We start from the raw sequence: 23788 nt of genomic DNA, 5'->3' as shown, positions 1-23788 counted from the left end.
CTAAATCTAACCATCTTTCAGTAGCATTCAACCTAAACGTATCTAAGATCCACATCTTCTCAGAGAATTATTAGGCACAGCACATAAGTCACATTATCTGATTGCTAGAAATATAACAAATGACACAAGTATGGCCATACTTTCTGTGGTTTCACTAGCAAAGGTTTCTAGATGTAAGGCACTCTCCGCACATACTGGATACTAACACAAGCACCATTACCACAGTAACACAGAGCAATAAGCAGGCAGATTCCCCAGAATCTCCTTGCAACAAGACATAACTAAACTACTCAAGGCAGGTGAAAAAAACTCATCTATATCCATTCTTTATGTAATACTATTTGTCCTTCCATAGTGATAATGCACTTTTGTTATAAACATAATTTAGTTCAGTATAAAATAGGTGTCAGGCAGAGAAAAGCTCAATTTCTGTTGAGTCTACCTCTATGACAATGACAGACGAGCCAAAAGAAGGACAGGAGTTTAAACAGCCAGTGGTAGTAACAGAACAACAAATGAACAAATGACTTAAAACATCCACATACTGCAGCACTTTTTCCTGGAAAGTTGAAGAAGGCATCAGGTCCGTATTTCTGAGGCATGTGTTTTAACACAGACAACAACTTCCCAGCGTGTGGTGGCTGACAAAAAGAATTATTGCATTTGTAAATAAATGAAACACACCAATAAGGAAAGACTATACACATACAAAAATAATTGACACGTTTTAAAGCTTTGCCCATGGTTAAATAATACTCTGCTACAACATTTAGCATTTTCAATAAACAACATTAAGAGAGAGTCATGGATACACAGTATGCAGTAGGTGCACTGAAATGTAATTAATTGCATAACTAAATTAAGGACTTAAAGGCCATAGCCACTGTCATCCAGCATAGACTAACATAACCCTGAATGCTGGGTACTACCTCTGCCTGCTGATGCCCACCAGCATTACCATTTGGGTGGATTTGCAGTGAGCTAAAGTAAATTAACTGATCCAGATGAAAACTAGTTCGGGAAAAACAAATGCAAAGCAATTCTCAGTTAGAGCAGGCTTGGATTATGGATTCAGGAAACCTGTGCCAGCACAAGCAAGATGTGCAAAACCTCACAAGAGGGAGAAGGAAGAAATCAGCAGGCAGGTTTATTTTCACTAGGATTACAGTCATGTACTAGATTAAAGAGACTGTGGTTAGATATATCCCTTCATATAAGTCCATGGAGAAAAGTTTAAGTCTCGAGCACCTAAACTGAATGCTCACTTAGTGTGAATAATTCATGCTTCCCCACCAAAACCTTAATTCTGCATTAATGTTGTTGTAATACTCAGCAACTATAAACTCAAATATGAGCTAACAACAACAGAAATCAAGAAAATACCCATCATAGTGACAGAATACTTGTGCATTTTCTTTTACCACTCCCTAGCTTTCCAGTAGATCTATTTCCAAACTACAGTTTTACTTTTCTGATCTTTTTCTGAGTGCCCTTTTTCCCTTCTTGTAAGCAGCCACTCTGAAAATGAAGCACTGCATGATCCATTACAAGTATCTCAAATGTACCAAAATTATAGTCAGATAAACTGCTTCATAAATCTGAATTAAAAAATTGAGGAGGAAACACTGAGATCTGTTTAGATGTCCTCAGCACCATAGAGTTCAACTACGTAATTTGTGTTGTAGCTGAATACTTTGTATCTTTACAGCACTGCTGATTTTAAGATTTATGGAGTTGTGCAACTCCATAGCAATGCCACTACGGCGTTTTTCTCTTCCATTCCTCTATATTTAGTCTTTAATAAAGAAAGGGAAATTAAATGCAAATAGCAGAGAGCCAGGAAATGAAAAAGTTAATGTTACAAAGACAACTTTAATTCAGCTATGGTTAAATATAATCTGTACGTTCAATTATTAAATTTAAACCCTACATAGAGTATTTTATGTGAACTAGTTATTTCAAGAGCTCCTTTTAAAATCTCTTATTTGTGCATCCAGGCTTTTATATTGAATATATTTTAATTATTTGAAGGCAACAAAAACACTGAGCTGCCTTTTGCCTACACTAGACAAGGTATTTAGAGATAACAGGAGCAGAATTAAAAGTCCAAGCAGGCAAAGCAACTTAAAATTCCAGCAGAACAACAATCTGGGGGTTAAAGAAAACATATCTGGTGGTCTCCACAAGAAAAGAATCTTTAAGGAAGAAGGCTCTCAAAAGTAAGAGGGGACCCTCTTCTTCCTTTCTAGTTCACACAGAATAAGAAGAAAACACACAATATGAATTATCAGCTAGCACTTATTTCCTTCATTTCAATTTTTGATATAAATTCTCACTTGCCTGACTAGGTAAAACTTTTCAGTCTTCAGGTAAAGATAAACAACGTGAAAATAAGAACATATTAATGTGCATATGTATGCAATTTATTTTTTCTATCTAAAAAAATAGTTTTTCCTTCAATTTCACATAACTGGAGCTATAAAAGTAAAAACGTGCATAAAAACACATGCTTAGTATTGCTATATTATTCCCAGGTGTTCAAAAAGACCAATCCAGTCAATATATCCAAAATCTAAACTTAATTTCATCACTGTTCTACTCTACATGTTTTAATTGCTTTCAAGTAAAAAAGATTCCATTGATATAACAGCAGCAGGCATCCTTTATTTCCTGGTATATTTAAAAAAATACTTATTTTAAGGTTATCAAACAGTCTTTTAAGTTGGAAATGTTACAAAAAACACCAACAACACCACAAAAATGTTTTCAGGTTTGTGTTTTCTTTTACCCATCTCCCTTTTTCTCCTTGAAGTTTGCTGAAGAATAACTTGAGCTCTCGAACCGTCAAGTTATAGCTAGCCAACACACCCAGCATATCCACTAAGAGATCTGAAAGGAGAACAACAATATAATAATACTTAATAAAATGCAGTGTCAAATTTCTATCACTTCATTGATAAGTAAGTGTTCCCATGAGATTTTACGTAAAAGGAACAGAATTTGACTCATATACTAGGTGAAGCTGTACCTGCAATCATGTTGTCAGCTCTATCAATCCTCTTGAGCACTTGTTCAACCAGCCCCACTTCCGTACATGCTTGTAGATTGCGTATACTTTTCTTCAGGATTGCTGTAAACATGCTCCACACCTCGGCCTGGCAGGTGACGTCACATTTATCCAGCAATTCCACCATGCAGGTAATGCCATCTTTTTCTTGAATAATAAAGTTCATTTCCAAGTCAAAATCGCTCCCAACAAGCTTTCAGACAAATCATAAAAAAAAATCATATCAAAATACCATTCCACATTTAATTATTCAATTATCTTCTTGCAGTTATTCATTCTGCAAGGAGAAAACTATCAAACAAATAAGCTAAAAAATATAAAATAAGATCGACATCAATCTATCAAGTCTTATTCTTCCTGTTTCAACTTCTGCTTCAAGATCTAACAAAGGTGCTCCAGAGGTGTCAGCTACTACCAGACAATTGCTGCAAAAGAACTTTTGGGTAGTTTAAGATATGGATGTCCTGAGCTGCCCCACACAGCGTAAGAGTGAACAGATCAATGGAAGGTTCCAAGGCAGGTGAGAGAGCAAGGTCAGCTAAGATACCTTAAATGGCCTAGACTGGCCCTAAAAGCTTCCCTGTGTATGTGCTTAACGCTCCTCAATAAGACAATTCTAGCCCAAAGGAGAAATATTGCCACTTACAAACATTTAAGAGTCATTCTTGAGATACTGAATAAGGCTGGTAAAATATTAACTGCCAATTTCATTAGCAATCACAGGTATGAAAGGGAAGTAAAGGCTTGCTCTACTTGGACGAAAGTGAAACTGCAGCACTGTTTGAAGCCTTGGACTACACTCAGGTGCTTAAATCCTGTTCTATTTCAGGTCTCCTAGATGCAGGCTTTGTTTGAACATACACCTAGTAACTAATCGCATGTGCCAGGAAAGGGCGTGGGACAGGGAGGGGGGAATGAATAACCTACTTCATTCTGGGTTTTGTACTCAAGTAAAATAAAAATAACCTCTACCCCAATCCCCACAGTTCTAAAACTTTTCTTGGACATTAGACCTATATTAAACTTAAAAACGTGCCACACTTCCCTATGACATAACAGCATACAAATAGGAATTCAGATAGAGTTGACACAAATTCAGAACTCACAACCAAAAGTATATCAGCTCCTCTTTATTCTACAAGTTTGCCTAATAAACAACGTTATTTCTGCTATATACAGTGTTCCTTCCACAAGCTTTGTCCATTAACAGCTTCAATAATGTCACTCACCAAAATCATGCCATGTCAAAACTGCCCCAAAAATACATACAGTAAGGTGTAGGACCTAATACAGAAGCAACTTCTTTCAGCTAGGCAGGATCTGAAGATAAACTTACTCAACGAAACAGAATACATGCTCTTCATTAACTACTGAAATTACCATACATTTTCCTCAAGTGTCTAAATCTTGTCACTTTGAAGAAGCAATCTTTGGTCTTCTGGGCATAAATCAGTACTGCCAAGCACCACAAGGAGCAGAAAAAGTTCCTGGTTTTATGAAAGAATAGACAATGTCTCATGGTAACAATTCCTAAATAGTAATTTACACTTTTCCATTTTCTCCTCTCTTGGTCACGAAAAGTAATTATGCAATTTACTATCAGATGTTTCCTTAATATCTAGGGAAATAGCAGGAACCAAACAGGGAGACTTAAATTATATTCCCAGCTTCTCTATATCAACTCACCCTGTCAACTCACTCAAACAAATCTATCACGTCATTATCCCCAAGCCTCAGTTTTCCCCTACCTTAAGATGGAGTAGAGGCCTACCTCAAGAAAGCACTGTAAGATAGAATTAAAGGGTAAGTGAAAATGCTGAGCATGGATTAATTCAGGTAACTGCTGGATTAATGCAAAAGTATTAGAAAACAGATGCCAAGAAAAAAGGTAAACACCCCTTTAAAAGCTGAACAAAATGTTGGAAAACAGAAAAATACAAGCTATACTTTGTTTTACACTAAATATATCACCCTCTACAAAACTGAGGTATTCCTCAGGAAGCCAGTCTTTCTCACCATCAAGTTGAGAAACAAAGCAAACACTGCATTGTGTGTGCAAACAGAACAGCTCAAAGTTAAATTCTAGCCACAAAACACCTGCTAATTCTGAACAACAAATTCAACTCTTTATGCGCTTGGTTTTAACTAACCAGCCAACCATCAATTATCACACTCAAACCCTACACGACTACTATAGGTGACCTTACCTTCACCCTATAGTCTACACCACCTATCTTTCATTTTTGGCTAGATACACTATTATCGGTAACCACCCATCCAGGAAGCTGTCAAATTAGGTTTCCAATCTAATCTGCAAAAATAAGCATTTCAGCAAGTCCATTCTAGCAATAATCTGCTATGGTAGAAATAATTACTATCTTAACATTTCCTTTAAGGGAAGGCGAGGAGAAAAAAAATGATGGAGAAAGCAATATACTGAAGGCACCGTGCGGTTGATGTACTATATGTATGCATACCCATTAGATACACATAAGCACACACACACCACAGTATGTCATATTAACCCTTTCTAATGGTGATTTGAAACTGATCAACCTTCAAAACACAAATTTGTTTCCAATGACAGGGATCATAATCCAGGTCCATGCATTGGCTAGTTATTATCGGAGCTGCAGTAATGGCTGTGCACAGCAAAATGTAATCTTCCCAAATGTCACAGTAAGTTATGAATATCTGAGCAGCTTAATGCACCTTACTAGCCATGAAGTGTGAGAATGTAATCTTATTACCTTTTTTATGGTTGTATTTTTTTGAATAATGTAGCCTTTGAACTGATGTATAGTCTTTCCTTGCACTTTAGCATGATTTGGTCTCTAATGTCGCACAGTACATTTTTCAAAATTCTCCAATTCAACGTATTTTAAGTCTTATGCTGAGCTGCATAAACAATCTTTATAGCAACCTACAGGGTGGCATAACGTTTTCTTCCTTTGGCATGCAGAATTAAGTATAAGCTTATAGCAATGGTTTTAAAGTGCAACATTCAAAGTATTCAAATACATCTTCACAAATTTTACATGTTGCCATTTATATTTACCTTGAAAGTCTTGAGCTACTGGTTTAGTTAATACATATTTTTAGTACAATGTTTCTACATTTAGCTGGCTGAAAGCAGGGAGAATATAGCCATTTTCAGAGAGACACTCAGAGAATGTTTTTTTCCCCTTAACTTTAAGAACCAAACAAGAAGTCAACATAATGACATTAATTTTAAGTATATATATAAAAAAAACTACATCATTTCTAAATAGAAAAAAAAAATGAACATACTAGACCTCTCTTTGCCAGGAACCTTTCATCTAACCTAAAATAGGAGAAGTGATCTTAGATATAAGAGAGATGGTGCACCCTATGGGTGAGCAAATTCCAAAGTAGAGTATGCGGAATATTGCTCAAAATAAATACAAATTCCACTTTCCTTAAAGACCATGATCTAGATTATGAATCCAATATCAAGCCATTTTTAAATACTAAATATTTCAAAAGCTTGTAAGAAAATGTAAGAAAATATTTCAGTGCACTGTAACAGGAAAAACAAAGGAAAAAATACATCTAAGACCGCAATCACCATTTATTTGTGAAAATCCTAATTGTTTATACTTGGGAGAACTACAGACCCAGATTTCCACAGTTGTGCCCCAAACCTCCAAAAAAAAAAAGGCTTTACACTTCTATAGAACTCCCTCCTCCACCTGGTTACTAAATAACCTACACAGAAAGACAAGTTTCTTTGCTCCCTGAAGTCATGGAGGAAACAACTATTCACCATACAAACTGTGACCTCGCTTTTTTTTCCTCTCGAAGTTAATTTCATAATCTCAAAATTGCTTCTTCAGTATATCAAGACAACAGATATAGACAATGCCTATCCAATGGACAACGCCTACCCCATGCAAAAAAAAAAGTCAATCAAATAGCAAACCAATTCTATCTCAAAGGAAATTTTAAAAATTATGCTTAACCACAAAGCTGGATGCACAAAGCTAATGACTGAAATCTATTCGAGTAAGGTCCTTACACAAGCTAAATGTTAAGAAAAATGTGATGAAGCTAAACCAGCAGCTATGTGAACAGTTAAACATTTGATATACACCTCACATTTTCCTTCTATTTACAAAATAGCTATGTTATTATTCAAACAGTCCTGTTCTTACTGGCATTTTAGGCAGTTGACTCACGGTTAACAAACAAACAAACAAACCACCAACCACATTTTTCAACTCTCAATGATGAAACCTGAACGCAACTTCTGGAGAATACAAACACAAAGAAGATGGATTCATTTTAGCCATAATGCTTATAATTAACAGCAACTAGCAATGCAATATTCGTTGCCTATATTTACTCTCATCTCCCACCAAAGCAGTAACCCACAACCTGGTCTCCACACCTTTGCACATGTTCAGAAACTCAAAACAAATGTATGTATCATCAGAAAGACGTGCCAAAGATTTGGGAAGTGTAAGAACTACAGTGTCTTTAGAGCAAGGATCTCACAGCATCATGAGTGATCCCAAGCCAGTCAAATCCCTTGGGAACACACAAGGAACACAAAGTCAGCACTGTTGGTACACATCCTGGGTATGATAAAAAGACTATTCTGATTTGGAAATGCCTCTCCAGACCAGAAGCAGCAGCTGGGGAAATAACTCATACGTATTATCATCAGTAGCAATCCATTCTCTGTCCCTCACCTCACATCTTTGTTATTGCAACACTTGGAGGCAAGAGTATACTAAAACATGAGTAAGATACTAAGAGAAGATTTGTTCTCAAAGTCTGTTGACAGTTTGGATAATCGTATCAAACAGTGACATAAGCATGAATGTCAAGTCAGAGAGATCATGTCAAAGAGGGTTCACACCCAGAGAGGTTACAGAGAGGCAAAGAAGGAAATGAGAAAGCGTGGATGTCAACTTCTCTTTCTTCAGTGTCTTGCCAATATACCAATAATAATGCAATCAAACTAGACCAAACACAAAGAACTGTGGGGAAGATCCACTCATGAAAGCCAGGGTCATAACCTTCTGGGTAAGATGCAGAAAATTTAAAGCCACTTGCTACCCGTAGCAGTAGCTCAAAGTTGAAAGTAACACGAGACCATGAATCTGCAAGTGACTGGTGACACTTCCTCAGAAGGCAAGTTTTACTTCAGCTTCCAATCCAACACTACGCAAGTCACACTTCAAAAAATGAAATACAGGTAGTAGCTGCCTCCCCTACTTTCTAAAGGAAAAAGGATGGGCTGGGGTGTGTGCGTGTGACATTTTTAAGTTTTCTTGTTAATTATATGCCTTCTCTCACTGTTGCCAAGTTACTACGAAAACCTACACCTTCATTTACCTGGCAAATAGGAAAGGTTCATTTCAAAACAGGCACATCAGTAGTGGCATTGCATAACAATATTGTACCCACCCAAACCCAGATGTTTTGTATGATTCCATTCAATACTATTATTAACTATGAACAAACCTGCATCGTTCAGGAAAAATCATCCCCATTGCTTCCCTTCATGGTGATTTATGACATATGTTCTGTATTAAACAGAATTTCAAGATTCTCTCTCCTTCGGAAAGTGTTCTAAAAGTAAATTTAATATGTGCACACAAGGTGTTAAGAGTCTACTACTGCCACCTAATGTTGGATTGGAAACCGTTAAGCCAGCACTAGTCTTTTTTTTTTTTTTTTTTTTTTTTTTTTAAGAGCATCTCTCTGCACAGTATAATTCTCTTCCTCCCCAACACAGCTTTATATCAGCAGCCTATACCTCGCACTCTGCCATAAAGAAAGAAAATATATTTCCGGAAATAAGACTGGATGAAATTTCGAACTAGCAGAAAAGTTGACATTAAAATCACTCTCTCAACTGAAATAAATGGAAAAAAGCACAATTCCTGTCCCCATAGATGGAACGCAACTGAAGCATCTTTCTGGTGATGATGCTTACCTATGGGGTTCTCCTTGCCAAAGAAGGGGGAAAAGTTCTAAAAGGTAACAGTGCTGCCAACAATTATGCTGTTTAGTATAGCTAATAATCATGTATTTTCACTCTGCTTGCAAGCATTTTTATGCCAAAGTAGTCTACTAATATCGGTTCCTATGTGCAGCTGAAGCCCCAAGGCAAGCGGAACAGAGCAAGAATGAACTAGTTCTATACAATGGTTTCAAACATGAATGAAATTCAAATTTTAGTTTTTGGTACTTAAATCTATTTTAAAGTACACAGCAAAGAATGAAATTCAATCTCTCTCTCAGACCATGGACTGAATGATCCCTTTATAATTGAAGCAATTAGCAGTTACATTTTCTTCCACAAAAACAGTTTCCTCAATAAATCTGTATTTATTTTATCATTTTGATATCCATTCAAAAACTCTTCTCAGTACAAACTATCCAGAAGTCAGATTAAAAACAAATACGACGCTCAGATTTCAAAAAGTTACAGCAACTCTTAACATCATGCTGCTCTCTCTTCTGGAAATTCAACAAATGATTCCAAAACGCAAGTCAGAGACAAATCCAGTACCACAAGTTTTAACCTCCTCCCAATCTGTATGGACCCACCTAGAAGAAGGATAACTGATACAAAAAGGGTTGCCAACAACAGAACACAAAACACTAGTCCTGGGGGCCCAGGAATCCATACATTGGCACAGTGGGCTCACCCAGCACATCTGCAGGCCATTTGACAGGTGCAGCTACAGCCAATCTTTATCGCTTCGGAGAATAAACCAGCAGAGGGTACAAAAGTAATGCTCGATTGGCTTTTGTTCAATGCAGAACCCAGAGGGCAGCAGCCCTTCACAACTGAGGAGGCCATGCTACTGTAAGCTTCAGCTTGAATTCCTGAAGAAACAAAAGGTTACCCAGCTGATACCTTGCAAATCAATTTCAAGACAAATCTGACTGGCAGTACACTCCAAACAGTGACTAAAAACCTATTTACAAAACCTGTCAGCTTCCTGAATTTGGCTTATATTATAGATCTCAATAGATATTAGCATAGATATAGACTATATCTAAATCCACCTGAAATTCACATCTTTCCAATTTCTGTATTAATAGCATTACATTCTGCTTCTGTTTTAATTAACTTTTTTCCCCAGTGCATCTCAACCTGTGATAGCGTTTAAGATATACAAGAAAGATATGACTCCAAGAGATGGTTTAATAATATGCAAATTCGTAGCTCCATACAGGAAATGAAATATCCTAAATTTTACATCACATCAGATTCATATATGGATTGAAAGCAAATAAATCATTTAAACCATGATACAGAGAACCTTTTTAAATTTGCATTTATCTACAGTAAATACTGCCATGTTCTTTAATAGCTTGCTAGTGCAATCTTAGCAAACTAATGATTTATGGTTGTGACATTTTAAAAATCAGAAATCTGTCATTTTATGACAGCCAGTAGAAAGTCAGCTCAAGTTACAATACTCTGAATTTAAACTCAAAGACATGAAACACAGATAGCAAAGCACTGTACCATACCATTCATTTCATTATCCCAGCACTTGCCTTCCTACCTACATTTCTAAAAGTTACCTAGCATTTTCATCTGAATTTACAAGAGTACCAAAAAAACAGATTTTTTCACGATCCAGACACATAACTCGGCATCCAGTACTTATCTGTTTGTCAAGTCTAGAAATATCACCCATCAGCAAACAAAAACAATCTGCTGTTTGCTTAGAGAAAAGGACTAAACGGTACCTTGGTCATCAAGCTGTGCCGGTCTGCATCCTGTCCTGTCTTAATCAAAGAAGAGGCCCAAAAGTTAGCATTAGCAGTATGATTTGAATCAACAAGTCCAGAATGGAGAACAAACATTGTAGTCTGGATGACTTTACAGAAAAAACCCTGCTTGTGTCTACCCTCATCAGTTAGGGCATTCGCATTCTAAACTGAGCAACAAAACCACATTATGCCCATAGTCCAAATAAGAAAAAACATAACAACAACGACAATGTTGATATGGACATTTCAATCAGAAACTTTTAAACCATGCAAATTAACGTGCAGAAGGCCCTACTCAATTCCTTTATGCAAGATTTGAATTGTACAATTGAAAGCATGTAGGTCAACTTTTCTCTTGCATTTAGGCTCCTTCATCCTTTAACACAATGCAGATCTTGGTTGTTCTAAAATAGTGGTAAAATGAAAGCTTTATCAAGTAGTCTAAATTAAACATTTGCCTAGGATATATTTTTGAAGTGTGAAAAAATGTTTTCTTTCAGAGCAGGCTAAAAGAAAGCTGTATATTCATTTCACCACCCACTGTACTCAAGTCAACTCTAGTATAGCAAGGTCACTGGGCATGTTTCTATAGGAGAAAAGAAATGAAGGCCATATGTCCCAGGGCTTACTATTCCACAGCAAATACGTAATTTGACTTCCTCTGAATTGAATAATCACCAGTCACCTAGATCAGTGGTCTCCAAAGTGGGGTGCATGCACCCCAACGGGTGTGCAAGATGGCTCTTCGGGGTGCAGGAAGTATTTTTTGCATCATTAACAAATAAAGTTATAAAAACTTAAGAACACTATTTTCATCTCACCTCTTTTAGTTTCTATTTTTGCATGTTTTATAATGCATCTAATATATTAGTACAGCAAAACAAAAATGTTTTATAAATACACACATGCACAAGGTCTGCATGCTCAAGGTAGGCTGCATGATCAAAAAAAACTTGGATACCGCTGCCCCAGACAGAGAACAGAAATTATATCCTGATATTTTCTACAGAAACAATACATCTGCCTGGTATTTTACAGGGGATTGTGCTAGTAGGAGCAAGAAGCCACCACTCTAGTTACAGAACCTTAAGTTCCTGTCCTGCAAGCCTTAGACAAGCAATCCTTCACATAACTTTTCGTTGAAACAGTGACTACTTCTTCATACTTACAAAGTACTTCACTAAAAACAGTGTAACAATGGGATGTTAGAGTAAAACAAGGTTATGAGCTTATTCTAGGAAACATGACTGAATGTGTTTTGCAAGCTTGTAGAGACACAGGGATAACAAGTAGGGGGTGAAAGGCCAAAGGAAATAAAGGAAAATGAGCAAAACAGAAGATGTTCCAAACACAGGATTACAGAAGAATAGCAAAGAATTACTTTACAAGAGGAAAAAAAACTGAAGCTCAGAAAGCCAAAAGAGAACACAGGATGAAGTGAGCAAGCAGTTTACTTTTAAAGCTCTGACAGGTTTTATCAGATTTAGCAACAGTAATGCTAAGTATTTCCTCTCCTACTGAAAGTTACAGCCCTCATATAGCACATGCTAGAAGCAAATGTGATGGCAGTGGAGGAGCTGGCACGCATTTCGTAGCTCTTCAGATCAACTGCAGGAAATTTCAACACAACTAAAGGCACCAAGTTACAAATTACACAGAAACCAAGAACCCAGCACATCTGTTTCTGTCATTTGTGATAACACCTTGATCCAGAGCAGCTGGAAAACAGCACTTCTGCCTTCTCAAAACTGGCCAAGATGGTCTGCCACAGCTAAAGCAGAGATGGGTAAGAGTTTGGGTGTAAGAAAGTTGGAATTTCACAGCAAAGAGAAACAAAAGCCATCGTGGATTCAGATAACTAGGTTGTCAATTAAGGTCAGGAATCCTCAACTCGCAAGGGCAGTAACAGTAAATGATATGCTACAAGTATAACACTTCGGTTTCCCTGTTGCCATTTTTTTTTTATTTTTTTTATTTTTTTTTAAAACTTTCTATGGCTGTGATCAAAATGGGAGAACCATGCAGATGACCCTGGCTGGAACAGAAGGCTGCCTAGAACAGTAACTGGCCAACACTTACTCTTACCAAAAATGACTTTCCCTCTCTAAAAATACGATGCTACTGCTGTGTTTAGAGAAGGAAAAAAAAAAAAGTCACTGTATTACAGTTAAGTGTATTAAAACAATAAGCATATTAAAGAAGGAAAGCACAAAACTCAAGCAGGATATCAGAAGGATTAGTAGATATTTATTTTCTTACCAAACAGTGAACCAGAAATACTCCAGTGAGCTCAAAGACCCACCACCAGTGCTGTTGCTCACTTCCTCTTTTTGATTTAAGCCTTGCCCACACACAAGAAGTTCAGCCAGCACATCTGTACTACTCATGGGGGTGATATCCAGACATCCGATTATGCTTGAAAAACCTCCGTTCACTTGGGTTTTTGTAACAGCAAGAGTGCCATGAACAAAATGGTAATTTCTACTAACTATATCAGAAGGAGAAAAAGTTCACTTGGTGAAAATAGACACATTAGTAAAGCCTACATTAAAAAGGCTAGCCTTTTTTTTTTTCTCCTTTCGACAGCAATACTAAAAGCAAGGAATGAAATATGACTTTGTCACTTCAGTTTTGTTAAAATTTTTAGCTTTTTCCTCCCCCAATTTGCCACATCACTGCTGTTTGCTTCTGTTTTTTTCCCCTGATACAGAAGCTCCTACTATTACCCTGAGGCTCTTCCCCTCACCTCCACTTGTCTCTGTCCCTTTTCTCACTATATAGGCATTGACTGAACGGAGATTTTCTTTTATTTATTTCTTTATTTATTGTTTTAACTATTCCTTGAAGATACAAGACAAACTATTAATGATGCATATACATCATCACTATTATTGCCTAAAAATATACCCTCCTGTTTTTCCACTTAAAATCTCTCCACTCCTCTCCTGCTAAGTGCTTCTCCAAATAACCCCCAACTGTTCTGTTGATCACCCCGTACACCAATTCTTTTCCTTTTCCCACTTGCACAGACAACAAAGGCATTCTGACTTAGCTGTACAACACCTGCCTTGTCTTTGGCTGAGCAACTGTACCTTGCAAGTTCACACCGCAAATTTCCCATTCCTCTAGGAGCTACATTTGAAATTAGACCTAAAACGATGGCATCCTCAATTAATAGAATTGTAAACAATCTTTTTTTTTTCTTTTTAGGTATGCAAACACCACCAACAGAAACCAACAGATATTTTCCAGAAAACCCGGCAGGAACCTCCCACATCCTGTGACCAACTACAGCTTAGACTGAAGGAGAGCAACTAGTTTTCGTGAGACAAAAGCGTTTTGAATTACAGTATGGAACAAGTATCTAGCCAGTAAAGTCAGCATTTTTTAAGGTTTTACTTCTGATATTTTTAACTTAAAAAAAAATCACCAGATTTACCAAAAAATCTGACAAAAAACACAGCAGTAATGGAGTTATTAATCTCAGCATTCCTTCACCAACACCATCATACCATGTATTTGGACTTCCAAGGTGAAAAGGCTTCTCCTGGAATTACTACAATCAAAGGATTTAAGAATGCAGAAGTATCTTCCACACACAAATCTGTGAATGAAAACTAAAGTATTATCCACAAATGACAGTATACATAGCCTTAAAAAGGCTATATCCAAATAATGTAGGAGTATGTGAAATGGTGTTTCTTAAAATGCCATTTTCCCTGCAAAAAGTGTGATTAACTGAACAGTAAATCTTGCTTCATTGAGATGGTGAAGAACATCTGCCACTAAGAAAACCTACTCAACTTGAACACAAACGAAATACCATTATAAACAGAGAGGTTAATACCATGAAAACAAACACTATAATATTTTTAGTAAAACCTGTTCTAATCCATATCCAAATTATTTTTTTAACAGAAGAATTTCTTTGTAAATGATAGAAGACTTCAGTATTCTTCATGTAAGCACATAGAAAAATATCTTCAGCTTGTAAGAAAGTCATGTTGATTTAAACACTAAATTTGGAGATTTATTGAAGCCTCTAACAGAGAAGCTGTTTTGTTTTCTTTCCTTCTGCTGGCACATTCTCTCTAAAGTTTTGCCAACTAAATTCATTACGATATGAAGATCACATGCACTCCTCAGTGCTTATCAAATCAAGCTCTTAGTCACAATATTTTCCTGTGGCTTCCCCCACACATAAATGTTTACTTCTAAGAGAAAGAAGTTTCTCAGTACGACAAGAGAAAAAGCAAATACCACAAAAATCATGATGCAAGAAACTCAAGCTGAGTTTCTAACCGCTACCAACTACTTGGTGCCGTAGCAGAAACACTGGTGTGGACATGTATAATTTCATGTAGCTCACCAAGCTTTCCAAGTAGAAAGACAACTTTGAAGTGGTAGCTGTAACTTTATGAGATTATGTTATCATTGAAGTTGCACCAATTTTTCTACATGCTAAGCTTCTGTGTTTCTTTTCCCACCAAAGATTAAGACAAATGGCATTGCTGCAGAACTCTGGAGTTGTTAGAGCACACACTTTTCTGTGAGAGGCCTATCCAAACCCTGTCGTTTCTTTCTTTCACACCACATCCTGCAACAAAGCATACAGCTCACAGTATTTGTAGTTGTTCACTCCTCTGTTTCTGCACAGAAAATACATGTTAAGAAAATAATTATTCGATCACTACTGTATTTTCTGCTGCAGTTTTAGTCTTCAGAAACTTATTCCCAAAGCCAGAGAAATGCAGAAACAGTGAGCTTCCTCAAACCTACAGTTTCAGCCTTTTCCCACCACTTCGGAAAAAACAGTTATGGGGGGGGGGGGGGGGGGGGGTGAAAAATGTTACTAACTGAAATTGACACTGCCATCTCAACATTTTCAGCTGTTTATCACTGATCCTGTTATAAACTTGCCCAAGACAACCCTGGTTTCCTGCCCTGTTACCCAGAGACACCCGAGGACCCCAGAGCTCTTGGACTCCTCAGCTGCTGCTACACGTGCACCGACACTGCAGTCCTTCCTGCTTCCCAATTGCCAGGCCAACAACATACTCTGCAACCCCGAATTCAAAGCTGCCGACTGCCTCACAGAAGGAACATGGGAGCTGCACAAGTTTTATGCTTTGATGTCACTGGTGATCTACCAGATAAGCTGGCACAGAATCACGGAAGTGTTTGATTACAGTGGCAACACTGCCAGATTGTCATCAGACATTTCCTTAAACAAACATTTCTTTTCATAAGAAAATGTCAATTCATCAATGGCTTGCTTCATTATAAAATTCTGAAGTCAAATGGGAAAAGTAACTCACAGAAGGCTCTTAAATACTTAAATACTTAAACCTTAATTTCAATACTTTAAAAACTGGAAGAGTCCACAGTGCAAACTCTACTACTAAAAAGAGTTTACTCTACTTTTACTAAAAAAAACTAAAAAGCTATACTACATGCTGTTTAAGGAGGTACTACCAAAAACACTTTTTTTTAAATGAAGTAGGATAGTTTAGAATGGTTAAAATCAAACCTACAAACATGAGAGATTCTGCACACAAAAACGTAAGTAAAAGCACAGCTATGCAGCTCTGCTACCTGTGCTAGTTCTTCTGTGCAAGCAATCAGCTCAAGCTTTCTTCTATGCAGATAAAAAAATCTGTAATGTGACTACTTGAGTAACTTATATGCATAAGATAGTCAGTACGTAGACCATGAAAAATTGATATTATCAGCACACTACGATCTTCTTTAATGTACACTCGTATTTGTTTCCCCTATTATAATAGTACACTAAAAAGTCAGAAAACACCACCATTTGCATTTTTTATATTTAAAAAAACGTATTTTAATTGGTAACAAAAGAGTTCAAACCACTTATTCTACACCTGCTTAATTTGATCCCTCTGAAAACTAAACAGACTTGAAATCAAACACATAGGGTCAGATGCCTTCTCTATCTCTCAAAAAAAAAAAAAACAATGCTGACAGATAAGTACAGACATGGTGGTTAGAACAGTAGGCTAGCTGCTGTTTCAGGGAGTAATAAAATATTAAATTTCAGGACACTGCCTTTAAAATGAATTGTTACCTGAAGTGTGACTGATTTTTAAACTGTTGCTACAAAGAATCAGCATTTGTTGGTTCAAGGATAACACTGTTTCACAATTCACAAACAGGTTTACTCCAAAACCTAATTTCATCTCAGCTACAACATATTATATGCACGATGGTTTGTTTGCATGTAATGTTTGATTCATGGCAAAAAAAGCAGGTCTCAGCTTACAGGTTCTTCAGTGGCCATTTCAGTGTACAGTAGTTAATTACATGTACGATAAACACAAAGTTTAAATCAGCTATTTACATTGCCACAAAACTTTAGATTTGTGTATTGAAGTTTCATTCTAAACAAATTTCAAATTTAAAGCCAGGATCAGTTTAGCAAGTGATGATATATTTAGACAATCTGTGTTATTGATTATGGAGCCACAAGTTTACATACAGCAAGCTTTTTGCTTGTTTTACATTTTTCTGACTTTTTTTCTCCCCAACTGTAATACTTTAAAAAAGGCCAATACAAACAATGCTGCGTAAACAGTGTTGCATTATAAGCTGCATGGTATACCAAGCTATAGAACACTAATTTCCTCAGATATACTACTGCTGTCTTTCTAGAATTATTATTGCAAGAGCCCTGTCTCTCATATACTCTTCTACGAGAACAAAAATATCGATTCCTGGCAAACTGCACTTAAATGTAATTCTCTCAAAGTTTACTTTCTTGGAATTGTTCGAGATGAGATTTATACTCTTCATGAAATAGCGAGAGGTTTGGTTTTCTGGGCCATGGAATTGAAATACTTTCTTGAATAAAAACAATTCTTATAAATTTCATTTTTAATAATGTCAGTGTTTTATGTGCAAAATCTGTGTTACCACATGAGTTGGAGTCTCACTTATATTGACCCTACTTCTAGCTGAACTATATTTCTGGCACCAAAATAACCTCTAGATTTCTCTTGTATTCAATCTCAACTGATTCCATAATCACCAACTCCCCTGAAGCATGGCAGCATTATTTCAGGTCAAACAAAATGTTTCAAAACAAAATCTTTCAATTCATTTTTTTTCCAGTTGAAAATAAGCTACAGTAATTCTATAGTGAAGGTGGGTTTTTTTGGTTGGTTGGTTTTTTGGAGAATTAGAAGTATAAAGATATGTAAGGCTGAAGAAGTGTTACTCAGGAAAGCATGCAAAAAAATAAAGGAGAAGACAACGAATTTGAAGACAAAAAAAAAGGAATGACATTTGAGAGCAAATAAATACAGTGAAATATAATGAACACAATTACAGACTTTTATCACAGTGAAAACAGTATAGTGAGAAGAAGAAACCTAAAATCAGTGCTAGAGTCTGAAGAGGAGAAGGCAAGACTGCTTTTCTGGAAGTATCTTCTGATTATAGCTCTCCCTAGTTTCCTCTTCTATGTACGCTGGTACTTACAGCCCCTAGCCTCATTCAGCTTTTCCACACATGTTCGCACCACAGAAGTTTCCTTTCTGTAGGCTTGTTTGCTCAGCATGAAGGTTAGAAAAGTATTTGTCCCCTTTTCTTCCTGAAATCATTTCTCTTCTCCCAGTACAATTCATACACACATATTATCACCTCAATACAGATGATTCACCATTTTTTGTCAAGGTGCTTTCGTCAAGCACCTTAATATCTTACCTTCTATGATGGCCTAATACTGCTTTCAGCATTCTCTGATTTGTTTCTGACTTGGTCAAAGCTATAGAGATTAAAAATAATAATAATAATAAAGCCTGTAAGACACACAAAAGAAACATCGATCACCACACAGAAGCAAAAAAAGTTTGCAGAGGCCTATAATCTCTGCTAATACTTAACAGATATTTTCTTTATAACTGATGTGTTCACATAACCAATCATAACAGTGGTGCTAGTCACTTCAATCCAGTTTTCATACAAGCAACTCTTGTTTTCATACCTATCAATATCGATAACTCCTTCCTCGGAAGTACACTTGTGTTCTCTTCCAGACCTCCCCCAAAAGACCATTCAGGTTATTGCTCTCAAAATAAAAACAGTCTGAAAACAAATGTAAAATAACGTTTGGCTCTACTGTGCTGCAGCCCATTTCAAGTGTTTTTGTAACCTCACTTCAGACATAAGATGACATTTTACTCTTATCTTTTCCTCTTAATTTGCTATTTTTCCCTAGCTTCTCTCTGAAATTACATAGTCTACTATTAAAAAATGGCATTGTAGCTTCTAATACTGAGTCTAGCTCAAAGAAAGGTACCCTCCTGCCTTAGTTCCTAACCGCCTGACATTTGTCTTGAGCCCCGCTGTTCTATGTTACTTGTTATAGACTGCTGCCATAAGGCACGGGGAAGAAACGAACAACCCAAACTAATTAAAGTCCTATAGAAAGACACTACTTAACAGAACACACCAGTGTGGTTTCCTAGCAGAATATGTTTTCTATAAATGAAACTTTCATGTAGCTGTATCAGAAAATCAGAAAGATGTACAGCAGCAGCAAAAGTATAAAAGTCTAAATAGGCAAAGGATAAGTAAATTTTTAGAAGACTCATTGTAAGTAAAAAAAAATGAAGTGGTAAAGTATAAACTATAAACTAGCATCAGATCAATCTTCCCGATTATGGGATATCAGGACCTTCTTTACAGGACATATCAAAATAATGAAGTAATAGGTACTTTGTGTATTAATTCAAGATGTTGACCACTGTTGTTTTTATGTTTTGCTTTCTCCTTTTAGAAAGACAGCAATACCAAACACTGCATTCTTAGTTGTAAATCAGAATTACACAGATGTGCTGATACACAGAAACAAGACTGATGAGCACCATCTCATGGGCACTTGAGGTAACAGATTCTAAACAGGAAAAAGGTCTGTGTAAAGTCTCCAGTATATTGATCCTAAAAACACATTGAAATTGAATGACAAAAGCAAAATCTCAAGCTTTCACATGCTTAGATGTGAATATATGGCACAAGCTAAAGACTCCTCTAAAAATCAGTCACCGCAAATACATCTGGGAGGAACCTTATCATATCCACAAAGAACTTCAGAAATATTTAGGCACTTTAAGCATCTATAAGCACAATCACATAAATACAATTACCCTCATCCTAAAGAACCCACTGCTAAAATGAGCCAAAAAAAAAAAAAGGATAAGAGCAGTACCATCAGAACTGTCATTTATCCTTTTAAGTCAACAGTTGAAAAAAATCATTTTAAAAGCTTGATGGTGTACTTGTAGGTTTCCTTTTTTTTTTTCCCCTCCCTTTCCTCTCTCTCAACTTTACAGTAGTCAATGAGCTTTTAACTGATTGTTTACGTCCAATTCCTGCAGATCCTTGCAAGCCAAAACATAGCTTCTTAAAAACTGTTATGGGCCATGTTACCTCAAGTATTTGACATTCGACAACACAGCTCCTCTGTGACCTGAAATTTTACCCAGTAATAGTAATACCTCAGAGGGAACATCCCTATTCACTTGTCCACTAGTTCAGGTTACAGAGAGACTCTCCCGTTGTAGCACATAACACCTTGATCTTTCTTCAGTTAATGGAAAAGTTTAAAACTGCAAACTTGCATTTCCTAAGTATTATAATCAGTAAAATAAAGCATTACAGAGAGAAAACAACAAAAAGTAAATAAGGTACTACCACAAAGATTCGTAACAGTGGTTATGAAATAAATAAGCTCCCAAAATGAAGATATGGTAATCTCTGGTTTAAGAACATTAAGAAGTAGAAGACCAATCGCTCCAGACTACCACAGTATTTCTGTCTTAGAAACAAAGGAAAGGTTGGTTTGTATGTGTGTTTCTTTTTGAGACATCTGTCCAAAGAGAATTAATTCCCAAAGAAAAATTTCCTCAGCTCTTTAAAGAAATATGTACTATACATTGCAAAATGAGCTCAATTTCATATGGCATTTTAAATGCATTTCTTAATAAAGGTAATATCAATAGCCATGTTCTCTCAATGTCTACAGATATATGTAATTGTATGTAAGCCTATTGTTTGTTATTGCTGGATGCAACTAACACAAAAAAAGGCGGGGGGAGGTATACTATTAATCACAGTATCTTAAGCATCGCTGCAAAAATAAAGTTAGAGGGACTAGCATATACAAAGTTGCTCCAGGCAAAGCTTTCCCTACGTAAACTAGATTATTAATTCTAGAGCAACATCAGTTTTGGAAAGCCATGATGCACAGTTACATCCCTCCGTGCCTTGAACACTGGGAAAGCAATTTATTAAAACACTGTGGTGTGCACCTGGAGGAAAAGGCCGCAGCCCTCCAACCAGACACTGCGTTGTGTCACTTGCTTACACCACCTTAGCAATCATTCCACAGCAGCTGAGGGTCAAAGCAGATCTAATATTTCAGATGCAGATCAGACTGACTGTGTAATCCTTCTGAGTAAACCCTGCAATGTTTCCTTGGCTTCCTCCCAAAACTTACTACAGCGATCTCCATGCACCGCTTTCTCAGCACTGAAGCGCAGCCAGCTCCCACTCACAACATATTAGCAAGTCAGTCAGTCTGTATCCTCTGAAATTGATACGAAGGAAGGCACTGTGTTATAAATTCCTGTTACCCTCTTTGTCTTGTCATGTGAATCTCTGTGAAGCTATCAGGATCAAAACTGGTGCCCTTCCCTGACTTTGCTTTGATGGGGACAAGCGTATAAACTCTCTATCAGCTGAAATATTTCTCCTAGTTTTGTTAGTAGCCAAGACTATCCACCCACCCATAAAAATCCACCTCAAAAGAAACTACATTTGGTCACCAACCCTGCCTATCAACAGTGGTTTCCTGCCTGGCAGCAAGCATCTCGGCTTCATCCCAACATCTCACGTAAAAGGTTAACACCAGGGCAATGCGTATTTTGTACGAAGCAGAACAATTATCGCACCCTAGGCACTTTACAAGATCTTTCTGACCCCATCAGATCTGTAGCACCTCAGATATCACACCACCCAGGCTTCCAGATTTCCCTAACAAAGATGAGAACACAGTGTTAAGGCCAAACGCACAAAGCGGAGCTCCATTCAACACATCCAGTCAATTTTAACATCTTTAGTTGGACTTTCAGTAGAGCACTGCAGTTTCTTCCCTTTGCAAGCAAAGTTTGTGCATCATTTTTCATAGCGTCCCACATAATCCTAAAAGCTCAACTAAAAATACACTCCCTTAAAAAGCATGTCACTCTACAAGGCTGAGCTACGATACCTCCGTAAGACTCAGTGGTTACTCATTATAGTACAGCATTTCCAACAACTTCAGATCTCCAGCAGAACACCTCATAAGAAATACTTCGCTATTTTTTAAGCGTTTACAGTGTTAAAGTTACTATCACTTGAACCTAGCTGACTGCTGGCTTTATTGACAACTCTTCCAAGCTGTCCCCCAATTCACTTGGTGAGGTTTTATTATTTCCACTTTCTGTAGACTAACTGCATAAAATACTAGCTGGCGTTATGGCTGATATTATGCAGTAGGTCACAATAATCTCTTGGCCTCATAAATTGTACTTGAGGATCTTTTAAAGAAAGCTTTTATTGGAAAACGTAAATTTTTAAGCGCTATTCCACGATCAGCCTTTCAGTATTTGAGTTTTAGGAAGAACGTCGCTCTTCTCTCAGATATTTGCACCTTTTCTTTTTATACATCTTTTTTTAACAATTGTATGTAGAACCACAAATAAAAAGAAATCCATAATCATACCTATAGACTGCAAATGTGTGTAACACTGTAGAATATAAGGTTTGCATAATATGCAAGAACAGTACTTTATATAAGACCGAAAAATTGAGACACAAATTAGATGGACAAGAAAACTGTAAAGAAACAGAAAGCTGTGAATAAATAATACGATGTACACAGTATAGGTAAGAGGAACAGGAAACCTGGTAATTACTGAGGCAAAAATACCTAGGCTGAGAAATAGATGTTAAAGGCATATAGCTATATAGATTTACACTTCAGACATCTCAAACCAAATTGGGGGCTTTTACTAAAAAGATAAACTTAAATAAAAAGATTTTTTTAAAAAGTCTGCAAACATCCTACACATATTTTTCATCTTAAATTTGTAAAGTTTGAAAGTATTTTCAAGCGTTAATTGGTATGACTTATGTGCACTAAATACATTACAGATGGCTTTTTTTACACTGCACTGCAGGCTGAACTCAGATTGGTCTCTCAATGTAAACATCCCCACTGTGTCTTCCAGATTGAGTTAATAGAAAAACCTAAAGTAAACCTCTCATGTCCTCCTGCTGGCATTACAGGTGAGCACACATTTTGTATTATTGAACACTTTTTGTAACTGAAAAATGAAGCAAGTAATACAAATATAGGTTTTGGCAAAACCATCACATTATTTCAGCTCCACCAACCGCTAAGTTAAAAACTGTCAGTATTTGAGTAAATGAAGGCAGGTTTTTTTCTTGCTGTAATTGCAATCATGTCTTGAGAATCCAATCAGAAGATCAAGTTTATAAAACTGAAGTGTTCTGCAATACCCTTAAGATGTTTGGAAGGTAGGTCTTTTCTGCCTAGCCAAGTCTCAATTTTCCTTCTGAAATTTAACTGACTTTTTCCTATTTAATATTTAAGGCTGAATTATGCAGCATGAGCAAAGCAGATTAACGTTTTATCCACAGTAAGCCCTCTTCAAGGGAATGACTTCCTGAGGAGGCACAAGTGCCTCATGAATGACTACTTTAGCCATACAAGTGTAGCATTTTTTCATACGCTGAAATCCCTACTTGAATGTATTTATATTGTGAAATTATAGTGTTCAACTTACTTTCAAAAAATCAGTTTGTTTTTTAACACAATGCTGAAAACATTAAAAAAAATCATTCAGCTACCAAAGACTAATATTAATA

General features: G+C 36.6%; 1 protein-coding gene across 1 annotated transcript in view; it reads right to left on the bottom strand.

Moving 5' to 3' along the window:
• LRBA (LPS responsive beige-like anchor protein) overlaps positions 1-23788 on the bottom strand; it is a 395790-nt gene that overhangs the window by 355381 nt on the left and 16621 nt on the right. Inside the window, exons 3-5 of the mRNA XM_050710360.1 lie at positions 3029-3260; positions 2789-2889; positions 546-641 (exon numbers count right to left, since the gene is read on the bottom strand). Of these exons, the coding sequence (XP_050566317.1) occupies positions 546-641; positions 2789-2889; positions 3029-3260 (429 nt within the window). The remainder of the gene's footprint in view (positions 1-545; positions 642-2788; positions 2890-3028; positions 3261-23788) is intronic.

Source organism: Cygnus atratus, chromosome 4, assembly GCF_013377495.2.
Source record: "Cygnus atratus isolate AKBS03 ecotype Queensland, Australia chromosome 4, CAtr_DNAZoo_HiC_assembly, whole genome shotgun sequence".
Lineage (NCBI taxonomy): Eukaryota > Metazoa > Chordata > Aves > Anseriformes > Anatidae > Cygnus > Cygnus atratus.
This window is presented reverse-complemented; position numbering and strand designations above follow the sequence as displayed.